General features: G+C 42.5%; 2 protein-coding genes across 2 annotated transcripts in view; both read left to right on the forward strand.

Annotated features, from left to right (window-relative positions):
- LOC307250690 (protein NLRC3-like) overlaps positions 1–15,000 on the forward strand; it is a 439,475-nt gene that overhangs the window by 3,870 nt on the left and 420,605 nt on the right. The window contains exons 3-11 of the mRNA XM_080027843.1: positions 1–37; positions 806–919; positions 1,937–2,018; positions 2,836–3,064; positions 3,946–5,707; positions 5,798–5,971; positions 7,085–7,258; positions 7,421–7,467; positions 7,628–9,289. The exon at positions 1–37 is cut by the window's left edge and continues 71 nt beyond it. Coding sequence (XP_079883969.1) covers positions 1–37; positions 806–919; positions 1,937–2,018; positions 2,836–3,064; positions 3,946–5,707; positions 5,798–5,971; positions 7,085–7,258; positions 7,421–7,467; positions 7,628–8,166 — 3,158 coding nt within the window. The 3' untranslated portion in view covers positions 8,167–9,289. The remainder of the gene's footprint in view (positions 38–805; positions 920–1,936; positions 2,019–2,835; positions 3,065–3,945; positions 5,708–5,797; positions 5,972–7,084; positions 7,259–7,420; positions 7,468–7,627; positions 9,290–15,000) is intronic.
- Positions 12,785–15,000, forward strand: part of LOC307250710 (5-hydroxyisourate hydrolase-like) — a 5,054-nt gene continuing 2,838 nt past the window's right edge. Inside the window, exon 1 of the mRNA XM_080027871.1 lies at positions 12,785–12,807. The gene's annotated coding sequence lies outside the window, so the exon portion shown is untranslated. The remainder of the gene's footprint in view (positions 12,808–15,000) is intronic.

A 15,000-nucleotide genomic window follows, 5' to 3' on the forward strand; every position in this document is an offset into this window, starting at 1 on the left:
CAAAGGACATTATAATTGAATTTAAAAATGACGAGAAGTAAGTGTTTCCCTAGTTAAGTTACTTTATTAGTCAACGGTTACATTGAAATTCGTCTTTTCTCATCTCCCCTCTCAAGTTCCCACACTCCAGAGGGGGTCAGAGCGCTGGGTCAGCCATAGTACAGCGCCCCTGGAGCAGTGTGGGGTTAAGTGTCTTGCTCAAGGACACAATGGTAGAGATGGTGGGCACCGTAGATGTAATAGCTGCCACCACTAGTTTTACTACTAACACCCTCCTGTCTGGTGCTGGGGATCCAACCAGAGATCTCATGGTTACTGGGAGGAGGAACCAGAGACCTCATGGTTACTGGGAGGAACCAGAGACCTCATGGTTACTGGGAGGAGGAACCAGAGATCTCATGGTTACTGGGAGGAGGAACCAGAGATCTCATGGTTACTGGGAGGAGGAACCAGAGACCTCATGGTTACTGGGAGGAGGAACCAGAGACCTCATGGTTACTGGGAGGAACCAGAGACCTCATGGTTACTGGGAGGAGGAACCAGAGACCTCATGGTAACTGGGAGGCCACCTTTCCTCTAGGCCATCCTACTCTGTATTACACTGGAAAGTAGAAGCAAAATGGTTGACAGTTTACAATAAGCAAAAATATTAAATAAATATTTGGAACCTTTACCAAATTATAGACACCTGTGTGGGTTCAAATTTGAACTTTAGAAGCTGCCAGTTTCTCCAGCAGCTTCTGTGTCTATTCTAAAGACTAAAGAGTTAATTTTCTATTTTGTAATTTCCTCTTTGTTTAACTAGGAGTGGAGCCTCTGCTGAACCTGGACCTGAACCCAGCTGTCTGTCCCTCAAGAGTGACAATTCAATTGACCACTTCATCAACTTTAAAGGACAAATACCCACTGCTGCAGATAGGTAACCAATTACTCACATTATAATGGCACACTCACACTAGGCAAAGTTGCCCAGTTGCCCTCTCTCTCCCTCTTTTATTAGCCCACACCTAGGCCTACACACATGTTAATTCTCATAGATTTTATGTTCAAGTCCAAGTGATGGGCAATTCTGGTGCCGACTAGTAAGGCAGTGGACGTTTAAACGTTTAACCGACTATGTGCATCCCTAATACAACACAATGCACATGCTTGTGCCTGAGTACACCTCTCCCAAGTGCACTCAGGCCACGGAAGTGTACTGTACTTGAGCACGGATAGCGGGCTCACACTAGCCAAACGATCTAGACTTTAGGGGGCAAACCAAGCCCCAACCTCAGCGATTTTTACCAGCATCCAATAAGGAAGTGACCACAACTGTAGTAACCAGGAAGTGCCACTGGGGGCTGGGAGCAGAAGACAGCCATCTCTCATTGACTCCAATGTTAGACAGGGCGTTTTCACAGCATTATTAAACCTATTTACAGCCTGGGTGAAACCACGAAACCATTTTAGGCTATATGTTTAGGTCATATCTCCATGACAACACTGAGCGGGGTGAATTGTTTTGGCCCACGCTAGTTTTTATTCTTTTGGAGGTTAAAATGTATTGGCGCGATCTCTTGAGTGACAGCTCTCCGCCCGTTGTCCCTCACTTTGCCTCGGAGGTATACGTCAGCTATCTCCCTCCCCCCTCACAAAATGGCGACGCGTATTATTGGATGCCGTGTGAATAACTGAGGTCAGCCCGAATGCTACATCCATATTATTTACTATCTATGGGGCAAACGTGCTCGGGCACGGTACAGATGGCCTAGTGTGAGTGCGCCCTAATATTACTTATTCATTAAGCCCTACGTAACTCACAGTGGGATCAGCAGTAAGACATACTTTATGCTTGTCTCTGTGTGGATGGACATAATGTCTTATGTATGTATGTCTTAATGTATGTAGCCTATGTGTGTATGTATAATGCTTATTCTTCATGATCCCTCCACAGAGTTGACAACCAGGAAGACTCAGAAGTTTCCAGTGATCATTCTTCCCATCATCATCAAACACAACTCAAGCCCATATTTACGGTTTGTACATGTACAGCAACTTCTACTTTTACATCTATTCTGTTCACAATAACCTCCAGAACTTGAAGAGGGGATATGAAAAAAGTAGGGATGGGACGATCCACTTTTTTTAGTTCCGATCCGATTCCGATACTTGGGGTTTGGATATCGGCCGATACCGATACTGTCCGATACGATATCATAATTGTTATACATTTTTTTGTTGGTGGTGATGTTATGTATTAGGCTAGGAAGGCTTAAGCAATTCTAATTTAAAAGAGCAATAAATATACACAAATGCATATAGGTTTATCTTAAAGGCAGAATTAAAGAGTCACACAAAAAAAATCCTTCTCAATGATCACTTCTGTCCCACTAGAATATGTGGTGGTCTGTTTGTCTAAACAGTCTTCCTCTCTCTGGCTGTATTTTACATAGTAGAATTTGTCACAGTGCAGAAGCCTCTCCACTTCCTTGACTTGGATTAGCTTTGGTTAGCTCACTGGCTAACAAACTGATATGTACTGTATGTCAAATTATAAAGTGATGTCCTCTCTCCCTCCACCGAACGTTGGCGCATGTTCGCTCTTACATAGTAAAAAAATAAATAAATAAATACAATTATAAAAAAAAATTAAAAATTAAAAAATCGGATTTTAATATCGGAGCTGTCAGTCCGATATCCGATACGCAGATTTCGGCCATATCGGACCTGATACCGATACTGGATCGGATCGGCCCCATCTCTAGAAAAAAGACACATTTCAATGTGCCTTGTGTAAATTCACGAACTAATATACTACTATTATACCGTACTAATATACTTTTATGTTTCCAGCAACTGAAGGGGGACATTTTCAAATTTGTGGAGAAGGAGTTGGATCGGATCGAGGAGGCTCTGAGTTCAGGTCACTCAGAATGCTTGGAGAGTCATGGGATGGATGAAGAGGAGCTGGAGGGAGAAGATGAAGAGCAGAGAAGGAACAGCAGAGAGGCAGTTCTGGAGATCGCACAACACTTGCTGAGACGAATGAACCAGGGGGAGCTGGCTGACCGTCTACAGAGCCGTAAGAGGATTTTCTTAAAGATATAACACGATGGTAGCCTGGCTCCACCCGCCTACTTACTTCCGCTCAATTCCCATTTCACTTCGTTAGTCAGTCTGGGGCTGAGGTATATTCATGGGTTCCTTCTCCAGCCAGACTTTTGGCGGTCCAATCAGCGAACAGAGCGAGTGGCTGAGAACGATGACGTTGATGTTGCGCTCCAGTTTCAGTTGAATGCTGTGTTCCTTTATACTCGGAACTCGGAAATTTCCGACTTGGTAGTTCCGAGTTCCGATCTGTCTGTGTTCCAGTGCATCTGCTCGGGAAAGTATGGACGCCTACAACCTTTCTCATCCAAATAACTAAACGTTAGGCTCTAGCGAGTTACCGTTGCCAGGTACCGGTAGATCCATAGACTACAATATGTAGTGAAGTCGGAAATTTCCGAGTTCCCTGTACAACTGGAACGCACATCCAGGCTCATGACATACGTCACAACCAAACGTTATGCGATTGGTTGGCTAATCCAGAGTGGCACTGGGCAGATCCAATAGTTTTAAACTTCAACAGACACACACCTCCAAGTGAGTGAACGTTTGCCAATTACAGCCGTTCCAGACCTTCTGTACAAATGAAATTAAGTACGATGGTCTGGTTGGACCAGGCTAACACGATGGATGATTAGGACATTTATCAAGAAATAGAGAAAAATAGGAATTCTTCAGATGTTTGTCATGTTCTACTTATTCTACTCTATATTTTTTTATCGTTCCTATTGCACCGCGGGTCGGAAATAAACGCCATTTCGATTCTTATGTATGTCTTTGACTTGTCAAAACTTTGACTTTGACTTTGAATGTTATAATTCAATTAATTTTCCTATTTCTTGTGCATTTATTCAGGACCTCCTGTTTGTCAGCGTAAACTAAAATCCTACCTGCAGAAGAAGTGCCAGTGTGTGTTTGAGGGGATCGCTAAGGAAGGAAACCCAACTCTTCTGAACCAGATCTACACAGAGCTCTACATCACAGAGGGAGGGTCCGGAGCCTTCAATGAAGAACATGAGATCAGACAGATTGAAACAGCATCCAGGAAGCCGGACGGAACAGAAACAACCATCAGACAAGAAGACATCTTCAAACCGTTACCTGGAAGAGATGAACCAATCAGAACGGTGATGACGAAGGGAGTGGCTGGCATCGGGAAAACCGTCTTAACACAGAAGTTCACTCTGGACTGGGCCGAAGGCAAAGCCAACCAGGACATTCAGTTCACATTTCCATTCACGTTCAGAGAACTGAATGTGCTGAAAGAGAAAAAGTACAGCTTGGTGGAACTTGTTCATGACCTGTTTAAAGAAACCAAAGAAGCACGACTCTGCAAATTTGACAAGTTCCAGGTTGTGTTCATCTTTGACGGTCTGGATGAGTGTCGACTTCCTCTGGACTTCAGCAACAATAAGACCGTGACTGATATTACAGAGTCCACCTCAGTGGATGTGCTGCTGACAAACCTCATCAGGGGGAACCTGCTTCCCTCTGCTCGCCTCTGGATAACCACACGACCTGCAGCAGCCAATCAGATCCCTCCTGACTGTGTTGGCATGGTAACAGAGGTTAGAGGGTTCACTCGCCCGCAGAAGGAAGAGTACTTCAAGAAGAAATTCAAGGATCCAAAGCAGGCGAACAAAATAATCTCCCACATCAAGACATCCCGAAGCCTCCACGTCATGTGCAACGTCCCAGTCTTCTGCTGGATCACTGCTACAGTTCTGGAGGATGTGTTGAAGACCATAATAGGAGGAGAGCTGCCCAAGACCCTGACCAAGCTGTACATCCACTTCCTGGTGGTTCAGGCCAAACTGAAGAACATCAAGTATGATGGAGGAGCTGAGACAGATCCACACTGGAGTCCAGAGACCCGAAAGATGATCGAGTCTCTGGGAAAACTTGCTTTTGAGCAGCTGCAGAAAGCCAATCTGATATTCTATGAATCAGACCTGAGAGAGTGTGGCATCGATATCGAAGCAGCGTCAGTGTGCTCAGGAGTGTTCACACAGATCTTTAAAGAGGAGAGTGGACTGTACCAGGACAAGGTGTTCTCCTTCGTCCATCTGAGCGTTCAGGAGTTTCTGGCTGCTCTTCATGTCCATCTGACATTCTTCAACACTGGAGTCAATCTGATGACAGGAAAGAAATCCGGCGCCACACACTTCTACCAGAGTGCTGTTGACAAGGCCTTACATAGCCCAAATGGACACCTGGACTTGTTCCTCCGCTTCCTCATGGGACTTTCACTGCTGACCAATCAGAATCTCCTCAGAGGTCTGTTGACACAGACAGGAAGTAGATCACAGACCAATCAGGCAGCAGTTGAATATATCAAGAAGAAGATTGAAGAGAATCTCTCCACAGAGCAAAGCATCAATCTTTTCCACTGTCTGAATGAACTGAGTGATCATTCTCTAGTGGAGCAGATCCAACAGGCCCTGAGCTCAGGACGTCTCTCCACAGAGAAACTGTCTCCTGCTCAGGGGTCTGCTCTCGCCTTCATCTTACTGTCTTCAGAAAAGGATCTGGACGTGTTTGACCTGAAGAAATACTCTGCTTCAGAGGAGGCTCTTCTGAGGCTGATGCCAGTGGTCAAAGCTTCCCAAAAAGCTCTGTAGGTATTTTGTTTTAAACATAAATTTTTCTCTCAAATGGAGAATGAATAAGTAACGTATTACTTGTTTCCTTTCTGTTGTCTCTCCAGACTGGATGGCTGTAATCTATCAGAGAGAAGTTTCAAAGCTCTGGCCTCAGTTCTCAGCTCCCAGTCCTGCCATCTGAGAGAGCTGGACCTGAGCAACAACAACCTGCAGGATTCAGGAGTGAAGCTGCTGTCTGATGGTCTAAAGAGTCAAAACTGTGCTCTCCATACCCTCAGGTCAGAGTTCATTATCACATTCAGTTTATGACCATTTTATATCTTGTTTGTGTTGGTTGAAACACATTTAAGGCGTAGGATTGTGTCTGCTAACATAATTCGTCAAAGGACCTTAGACGAAACATAAGAAGTAGCTTCTAGACTCAAAAAATAAGTTTTAATGAGGATTTCGATAATTTTTCTCTTGTTCTTGCATTTGTTGTTCAATTATTAAATGCTCCCACACTCATCTTCATCTTCTTATCCGGGGTCGGGTTGCGGGGACCCCCAGCAGGGGACCCCAAACTTCCCTTTCCCGGGCCACATTAACCAGCTCCAAGTAGGGAATCCCGAGGCGTTCCCAGGACAGTGTGGAGATATAATCTCTCCACCTAGTCCTGGTACTTCCTCTTCAAAACTAGACTCTTTAGGGAGGTACCCAGGGGGATCCTTACCAGATGCCCCAACCACCTCTATCGGCTCCTTTCTACGCAAAGTGGTAGCTGCTTTCGCTGCAACGATTCTCCGATCAATCATGTACACATCTTCTTTAGATCCACAAATAATATATAGACATGATGGGCGTACCTCCAGGCCTCCTCCAGGATCCTTGAGTGAAGAGCTGGTCCTTTGTTCCACGGCCAGGATATAAGGCGACTGTGGCTCAGGTGGTAGAGCGGGTCGGCCGATGATCAAAGGGTTGGAGGTTCGATCCCCGCCCTGCCACCTGTGTCATAGTTGTTGTGTCTTTGGGCAAGACACTTCACCCACCTTGCCTCGTGTGAATGTCTTCGGACTCAATGGGATATACCTAAATATATCTAAATAAAGGTTAAAAAAAAATAATCTGTATTTTTCCTTTTCAATCGAGGGTTCGACTATCCACGAACCCTCCTTTCCAGTACCTTGGAGTAGACTTTGCCAGGGAGGCTGAGAAGTGTGATACCCCGGTATTTGGCACACACTCTCTGGTCCTCCTTTTTAAACACAGAGACCACTGTCCCGGTCTACCACCCCTTCATTCTAACTCTGCATCCGAAGTTTTATATCTGGACCTAAGTGTGCCTAAACAAAAAACTTACCAACACTTCTTAAGAGGATAATGTGTGTGTGTTTTTTCGTGTGTGTTTGCAGGCTCTCAGGCTGCCAGATCACAGAGAAAGGCTGTGCTTCTCTGGCCTCAGCTCTGAGATCTAACCCCTCCCATCTGAGAGAGCTGGACCTGAGCTACAACCATCCAGGAGAGACAGGAGCGGAGATACTGTCTACTCGAGCGGACGAACCCCCATGGAGTCTTAAAGAACTCAGGTAGGATGAAGTCTGCTGCAGCCACAGACAATAGGTTTGATAGAGGAGGAGGCTTCTGCACATATTGTATGATATCATAAATGTGTATGAGAGAGATGTAATGTCTGTGTACGCTTGCTAAAAGAGATTGTGCTGTTTTTGGACCCGTCTTTTCCCTTTCAGTGTGGAGAATGGTGGAGTCCAATGGTTGACACCTGGTCTGAGGAAGTGTAAGTGTGTTCATAAAAGCAAGGCATCACACGTTCAACCATCTTCAACCTGTGATGTCACTCATTGACAAATCCGATGTTATGAGTCATCAAATAGTCAGTGAGTGGATGATAGATCAATAACTGCAGCTGTGTTGTGTGTCTCTATTCTCATCATCAGATTCCTGTGAACTCACACTGGACACAAACACAGTAAATGGAAATCTCAAGCTATCTGACGACAACAAGAAGGTGACATGGGTGGGAGAGGAGCAGCCATATCCTGATCATCCAGAGAGGTTTGACGACTGTCCTCAGATGCTGTGTGAAAAGCCCCTCACCGGTCGCTCTTACTGGGAGGTCGAGTGGAAAGGAAAAGTCATCATATCGGTATCTTACAAAGGAATCAGCAGAAAGGGGGAAGATTGTGTGTTTGGATGGAATGACCAGTCCTGGAGCCTTGACTGCAGTGAAGATGGTGCTTGCTATGTCTGTCACAGTAACAAAAGGACACCGATCCCCTCTGTCTCTCACAGGGTAGGGGTGTATGTGGACTGTCCTGCTGGCACTCTGTCCTTCTACAAAGTCTCCTTTTGCGACACACCGATCCACCTCTACACCGTAAACACCGAATTCACTGAAGATCTGTATCCAGGGTTTGGGTTCTGGGCCAGGTCAAATCCTGGTTCCTCAGTGTCTCTCTGTTCTATGAAAGAGTAGATAGAAAGGCTGTGGTGAAGTGTGTAGGGCGGTCGTACACTGGGTTGCAGTGTCCGTGGTTCAAGATTCAAGATTCAAGATTCTTTTATTGTCATATGCACAACAATTACAGAGCAGTCGCTGGCAATGCAATTCTTAAGTCCTGGGCTCCTCCAACAGTGCAATAAAGAAAGTGTATAAGTATCAAAGAAACACAAGTGGGAAGCTGAGACTTAAATGATAATAAAAATAAAGTAACAGCAATAATCGTAAATACAAAAACAAACTAGCAAAATAGAGTAAAACAATAAAAAGTTGAGGAGGAGCTTGAGACACGGCTGCCTTCCTCGGCGCCGATCCCCCGTCTCCCCGCCACATGTCCAAGTGTCCCTGAGCAAAGAGACACTGAACCCTAAATGTCTCCTGATAGTTAGCTTGCACCCTGCGTGGTAGCTGCTGCTGCTATCGGTGTATGAATGTGTGTGTGAACGGGTGAATGTGTACAAAACAATGTACAGTGCTTTGAGTCTGTGAAAAACAAAGGAAAGAGCTATATAAGTGGAGTCCATTTGCATTATTGTCCACCTTGGTGGAATTCGGTCTTTGACCTTTCCCAGTGAACACAAATACTCACATTGTACATAGCATAACACTACTTTAAAAAATACAAATACACCACAGAGTCAGAATGTAGTGCAAATAAACTAGTAGCAGCAAATAAGTTAAAATAGCTATGAGGAACTTAACGTTTTTGTTGATTGTAGCGCGCCCTTAGGACCAAAGCAGTAGTGTTTTTACCACACCAGAGCCTGCTGTCCTAAAGATCTTTGCTAGTGCGTGGCGGCGGTGCGTGCATCTGCTTAGGAAGCGAGTGAAAGAGAGACGGCAGGATGCATGGCCATGAGGTAATGCTTATGTAATTATGTCAGAATAATAATGGTAAAATTACCATGGTTAATTAAAGAAAACTTGGACATTTCAGACCTGTGCAACGGCATAAATAGTAATGAAGTAAAAATAGCATTCTTTGGACTGATTGTCTCGTTTGCTGTTACGTAAGGGATAAAGTATGGCGAACGGGTCACTTGCTAGAAATAAAGACCGACAAGCTGAACAGGAGCCCGACGTGCAGCGGAGGGCTCCTGTTCAGCTTGAAGGTCTTTATTTCTAGCAAGTGACCCGTTCGCTATACTTTATCCCGCTTATTACATGGCTACTACAAAAAATAAAGCAATTCATTTTAGCAACATGTTGTTTTTATGGTTTTAACAGCCAAACACAGTCCGCTACACGGTCGGAACTCACTCAGTAGCAACGGTAACTATGTCAAGCTGCGGCCAACCTAGAAGAGTTTAACAAAAAACAACTTGTTTCCCTAGCAACCCTGAGACCTTGTCTGACAACTGGAATAGTCATTGCAAACCCACTAGGTTCTTATGTAATGAAAACGTAGTTTAATACACCAGTAAATAGGAACGACCAAGGATACGACCTAGTAACGGGGGAATAGTCTGCTCGCCCCGCTAGACTGTCTGCTTCAGCTGACCGGAGGCTCCGGCTCAGCTGTTAGCTAGAGCTACTGTTTTGCTAACACAACTCAAGACTCGCACACTGTACAAATAATAATTGTAATCGGCCAATATGTTTAACAAGAGCTCCATCTAGCTAACAAAGCATTATCCCCCAACATAAATAACACAATTCACAAAGAAAATGACTGCGGAACAGTTACATTGCGGGCTGCAGCCTGAAGTTACTGTCTAACTGTCAATATGCGGCCAAAGTAGCCTACTCACGTCGTGTTGACTGGAGTCCTGTCGGACATTAACCATGACTCCTGTGTTCCCTGCTCTCCTGATACATGCAAAGTCATGTTGAAAAAGTATTCCATTGTTTTCTGAACGAGTAGTAGCCCTGTTTGTGGACGTCTATCCATCAAAACTGTGACGTAGGTCCTTAGCAACGGCCCTTGACAGCGGTCTGTCTTGCTGGAAATAACAGACCTGTAGAATGCCGTGGTTTACACTGGATTCTCAAAGTGCCATGTAATAAATGTAAATAATGATCATCAGAGGAAAATTTGACTGTTTCACGAACATTTAACAATCCCTTGTAGGAGGTTTAAAAGGTATAAAAGAACAAATCTGAAAGAAGAAGTGTCTTAGTAAAGTTAGACTGTGTTTGATGCCTGAATGTCAGAAGGATTAACATACTTTTTGGCCCTAGGGACCCTGAATGTGGAAGGGTCTGCAATAATGCTGCCGTGAGCCTAAACTTATACCGTGCTGTAAATACTGTTGGGAGTAATTTTTGTGACTTGCCAATCACTGTTAGTGTGGTGTAGAGGGGTGTAGCTGGAAAGATGTCTGAATCTTGTGTTTACAAAACACATCGGACAAATACTGCGCAGTATACCTTTAAGTATCAAGTACAGGATCACATTTTTAAGAGTTTTCAGTTTGTAAACGCTGCCATACTGAGAAATACAGAGAGAGTTTTGTGGAGCTGATAATAGGCTTAATCAACTTTGTGTCAACTTGTTTGGTGATAGCTTGAATGTAACCAAGATTCATTTATACGAAAAAGTTATGCACTATCATTTTAACTTCTGTCATGTTTAGTTTTGACTTCTGGGTCTTCACAATAAAAGCATAGTAATGTTACTGAGTGTGTGTCTAGCCTTTTGTCAAAAACTAGTGAAATGATTCACCAGAAAGATCCAGCATACGGCCTAAAGTTTGTTGACGCCACTGACTATAAAGTCATGTTATTTTCCAGTAAGGGGTGGAATAAATTATCTTTTATTTTGAAAGAGCGTTTGTATTGAAGAAATGACTAAAATCAGTCAGTAATACTATAAGTCTAATGTCAATATTTTTTATTTATTTATTTATTTTCAATTTATTTCAGACATATATAAAAAAAATGAAAAGCATGAAAATACAATAAAAAAATATGTTCAAATGATTTCACAAAATAAATTAAAAATAAAATAAAATAAACAAATAACATATTGAATTGATAAGCCTGAAAAGGAGCAGGAAGAAGTATAAACTTATTTAATCCTACCCCCCTTTTCCACAGCTCAATAACTTATATTTGTTATATTAGCTTCCTGTGTTCTTTATAATCCTTTTTACAAATCTATACAATATTTAATTATGTTTATCATTTGAAACCAGTTCATCCCCCTTGTTTAAAGGTGTAGTCAGTGATTCTGGAGAACGCTTGTTGACAAAATCACTTTTCTGTCAAAATGAGTGAATATCTCGTCAATAATCGCCACCTGTGCATACAGTGAGTGCGCTGAACAAATGCTGGTGTTAATACACAGCCTAGGCTCTGTAAAATGGTATGTACACAAAGGGGGCCCACCGTAGCTATCAACAAACCCATTTACAGAGCATATAGCCTGTGTATTAAAACTTGATTTTTTTCAGTGCACACACAGTACGGACAGATTGCGTGTAGGAGTATTTTTCACAGGTGGACTGAAAAAGTGTAAATCTCAAGTATATGAAAAGAAAGGTACAGACAGAGAACATTATACTCCATTTGGAACTTTATTGTCTATGTGCAAGGACAATGTAATTGCAGTTGGGTCAATCTCAGATGGGTTGACTGTGGCTCAGGTGGTAGAGCGGGTTGGCCGACGATCAAAGGGTTGGAGGTTCGATCCCCGCCCTTGCCACTTGTGTCATGTTTGTTGTGTCCTTGGGCAAGACACTTCACCCACCTTGCCTCGTGTCAATGTCGATAGTCAGCCTGCTATCGGTGTATGAATGTGTGTGTGAATGGTAACGTGGGAAAGGAAAACAGGTCTCCCTTGCAAAAGAGTCTTCGGTCTCAATGGGATTTACCTGTAGAAATAAAGGTTGAGAAGATGATACTTCTGCATTTTACACTTTGTACATATTTACATATAATATAAAATATAAATAAGAATAAACAAGGTGCAATATCATCATCAGTAAATAAAAAGTCATAAAACAGCATTATAATTAAAAGATTACTTTTCATTCCAGCTATAATATATAATTGAATTACAACGTTATCAGTGTCTTAATTAAATCAGAAAAGCCTTATCATGTTCAAACAGTTACATGAGCCTTCATCCACTCAGTACTGTCTATGGTCCACACACACACACACACACACACACACACACACACACGCACGCACGCACACACACAAGAAACAGACAGACAGACAGACAGACAGACACACACGCTCTCACACACACACACGCACGCACACACACACACAAGAAACAGACAGACAGACAGACAGACACACACGCTCTCACACACACACACACACACACACACACACACACACACACACACACACACACACACACACACACACTCTCACAAACACAATCTCACACACACACACACACACACACACACACACACACACACACACACACACACACACACACACACACACACACACACACACACACACACACACAGGGTCACATGTTGTTGACTGCACTCTCTCTACACTAGTTTTAATGATTCAGTGAAGCCGGAGCAACCTTTGACTGCAGGTCTGGGTGCAATGCATTGTGGGAAGGCGGGTGTGTGTGCAACGACAAAACTGGTTGGATGAGTTTTTTGGGACCTGAATTAACTTGCTCCAGCACACACACAGGAGGTAAGGCTTCTCTCATTGCTAACTAATGCACAACTTAGAGATATATTTACGCATTTTTATTTTTATTGATAATTACAAAGTTAACCAGCATATGAGTGTATTGAAACTGGTTTTGTGGGAGCTATTTTGAAATCATATTTTGTACAGACTACCAATGAGTTGACAGTGGAAGAAGTTGGACTTAAACCTGCAGTGTGTAACATTTTGGGTTTTATTTCCTAGCAGATTTTGTAAAAAGTAATTATAATATCCATAAGTACATTTAATTTAGTGCATAATAAGCTGAAAAAAAAGTTTTGAATTATTATTTTTCCCTTAGAAAGGGTCTCATATATGTCCATATTTCTGCATATTTTGGATCAAGGCCTAGTGCCGCCATCTTGAAAGTGTCATAGTTGGAATGTCATCAGGTGCATTGTTTAACATTTAGAATTGTTCTTGTCCTTGAAGGCCACTGTAGCTTCTGTTATTATTCGAAAGGGTTGGGGTTACCCAGGGAGCGTTGCATTCTAGAACTTTCTAGAACTTACTTGATGATGTCATTTTACACACTGCACCTTTAAATTGAAATCTAGTTTGGTTGACTAAAAAACTACTTAGAAAAAGTCGTTCAAAATACTTTGTAAAAAAAATTCCAAATTGACAATTTACATATGATATGAAATCGTTACTAAATATACAGTAATTCAAAAAAGTAACATGCCAGTACCACTGTGTAGACATTTTATTGCAAAAACTAAAAAGTGACAATTTGTTCTTCACCGTTCGTTCGTACATTTAACCAAAAAATATTTAAAAATAATAATTGTTGAAAAAATTAAAACAATTAAAACAATAGGCACATTTTTTCACAGGTGTACTGAGATGTTCTAATGATTATAATAATTGATAGTATTTATATAGCGCTTTTGGAGGTCACTCAACGACACAAATATTTTAATGTAGATCTTTGTCAACATATATGGGGCGGCAGTGGCGAAGTGGGTAGGGAGTTCGCTCTCTGGTGTGCAGGGTCGGAGGTTCGATCCCCCGCCTACCTGCCACATGTCGAAGTGTCCCTGGGCAAGACATTGAACCCCGAATTGCTCCCGAGAGTTAGCTTGCACCGTGCGTGGTTTGCTGCTGCTGCTATCGGTGTATGAATGTGTGTGTGAATGGGTGAATGTGTATAAAACAATGTAAAGCGCTTTGAGTCTGTGAAAAACCAGAGAAAAGCGCTATAAGTGGAGTCTATTTACCATTTAAAGTAATGCTGCTTCTGTTTAACATTGGGATACGCTTGTTATTTTGCTGTGGTCAAAAACACCAAGTCAAGGGTCAAATGTCTGAAAGTCCTTGTAGTTTGTTTCAAATCAAATCAAATCAAATCAGTTTTATTTGTATAGCCCAAAATCACAAATACATTTAGTCTCAGTGGGCTTTACATTTCATACAATATGATACAATATGATACAATGTGACATCCTGCCCTTACACCCTTAGCTCGGCTGAGAAAAAACTCCCAGTAAAAAACCCTTTACCGGGATTAAAAAAAAATTGAAGAAATCTCAGGGAGAGTCGACAGAGTAAGGGATCCCTCTCCCAGGACGGACATACTGCAATAGATGTCATAAGTAGAGAAAATCACGAAGGAATTTAATCATTGACCAGGTGATTACATGGTAATACTAAAGTAAAGTGTGAATAGTGTGTTTAACTGTGTATCTGCAACATTGATTGTCTTATTAACAACATCTTTCAAATAGATAAAACAGATTCCTGCAAAAGGAGTCAAGTATTTTTAACAAAATAATTTAAATTAATAAAATTATAAACCTGGTCTATGGGGGGCCAATAGAAAATATATGTAAGGGATAATGTATTTCTATACATTATCTGGCTTATTCGATCATGACTTCTAGGTTTCCCTTTTAAGATATATATTTTTTTTGCATTTTTATGCTTTATTGATAGTGTAGAGACAGAGTTGAAATGGGGCAGAGAGGGGAGTGACATGCAGAGAACGACCGCGGGCTGGAATCGAACCCGGGTCCGCTGCTGGCCAAGGCCCATGGGGGGGGGACGCCCTACCAACTGAGCTAAGGGCGTCCCCTAGGTTTCCCTTTTGACAGAGATTATCCTCTGTTTCCTGCCCAGGGACTACAGATGAAAATGAGTTTATAGCTAACTCTGCTGTGCATTGTCCCTGCTAAA

Source organism: Ammodytes marinus (genome assembly GCF_949987685.1).
Source record: "Ammodytes marinus genome assembly, chromosome: 5".
In the NCBI taxonomy this organism is placed as follows: domain Eukaryota; kingdom Metazoa; phylum Chordata; class Actinopteri; order Uranoscopiformes; family Ammodytidae; genus Ammodytes; species Ammodytes marinus.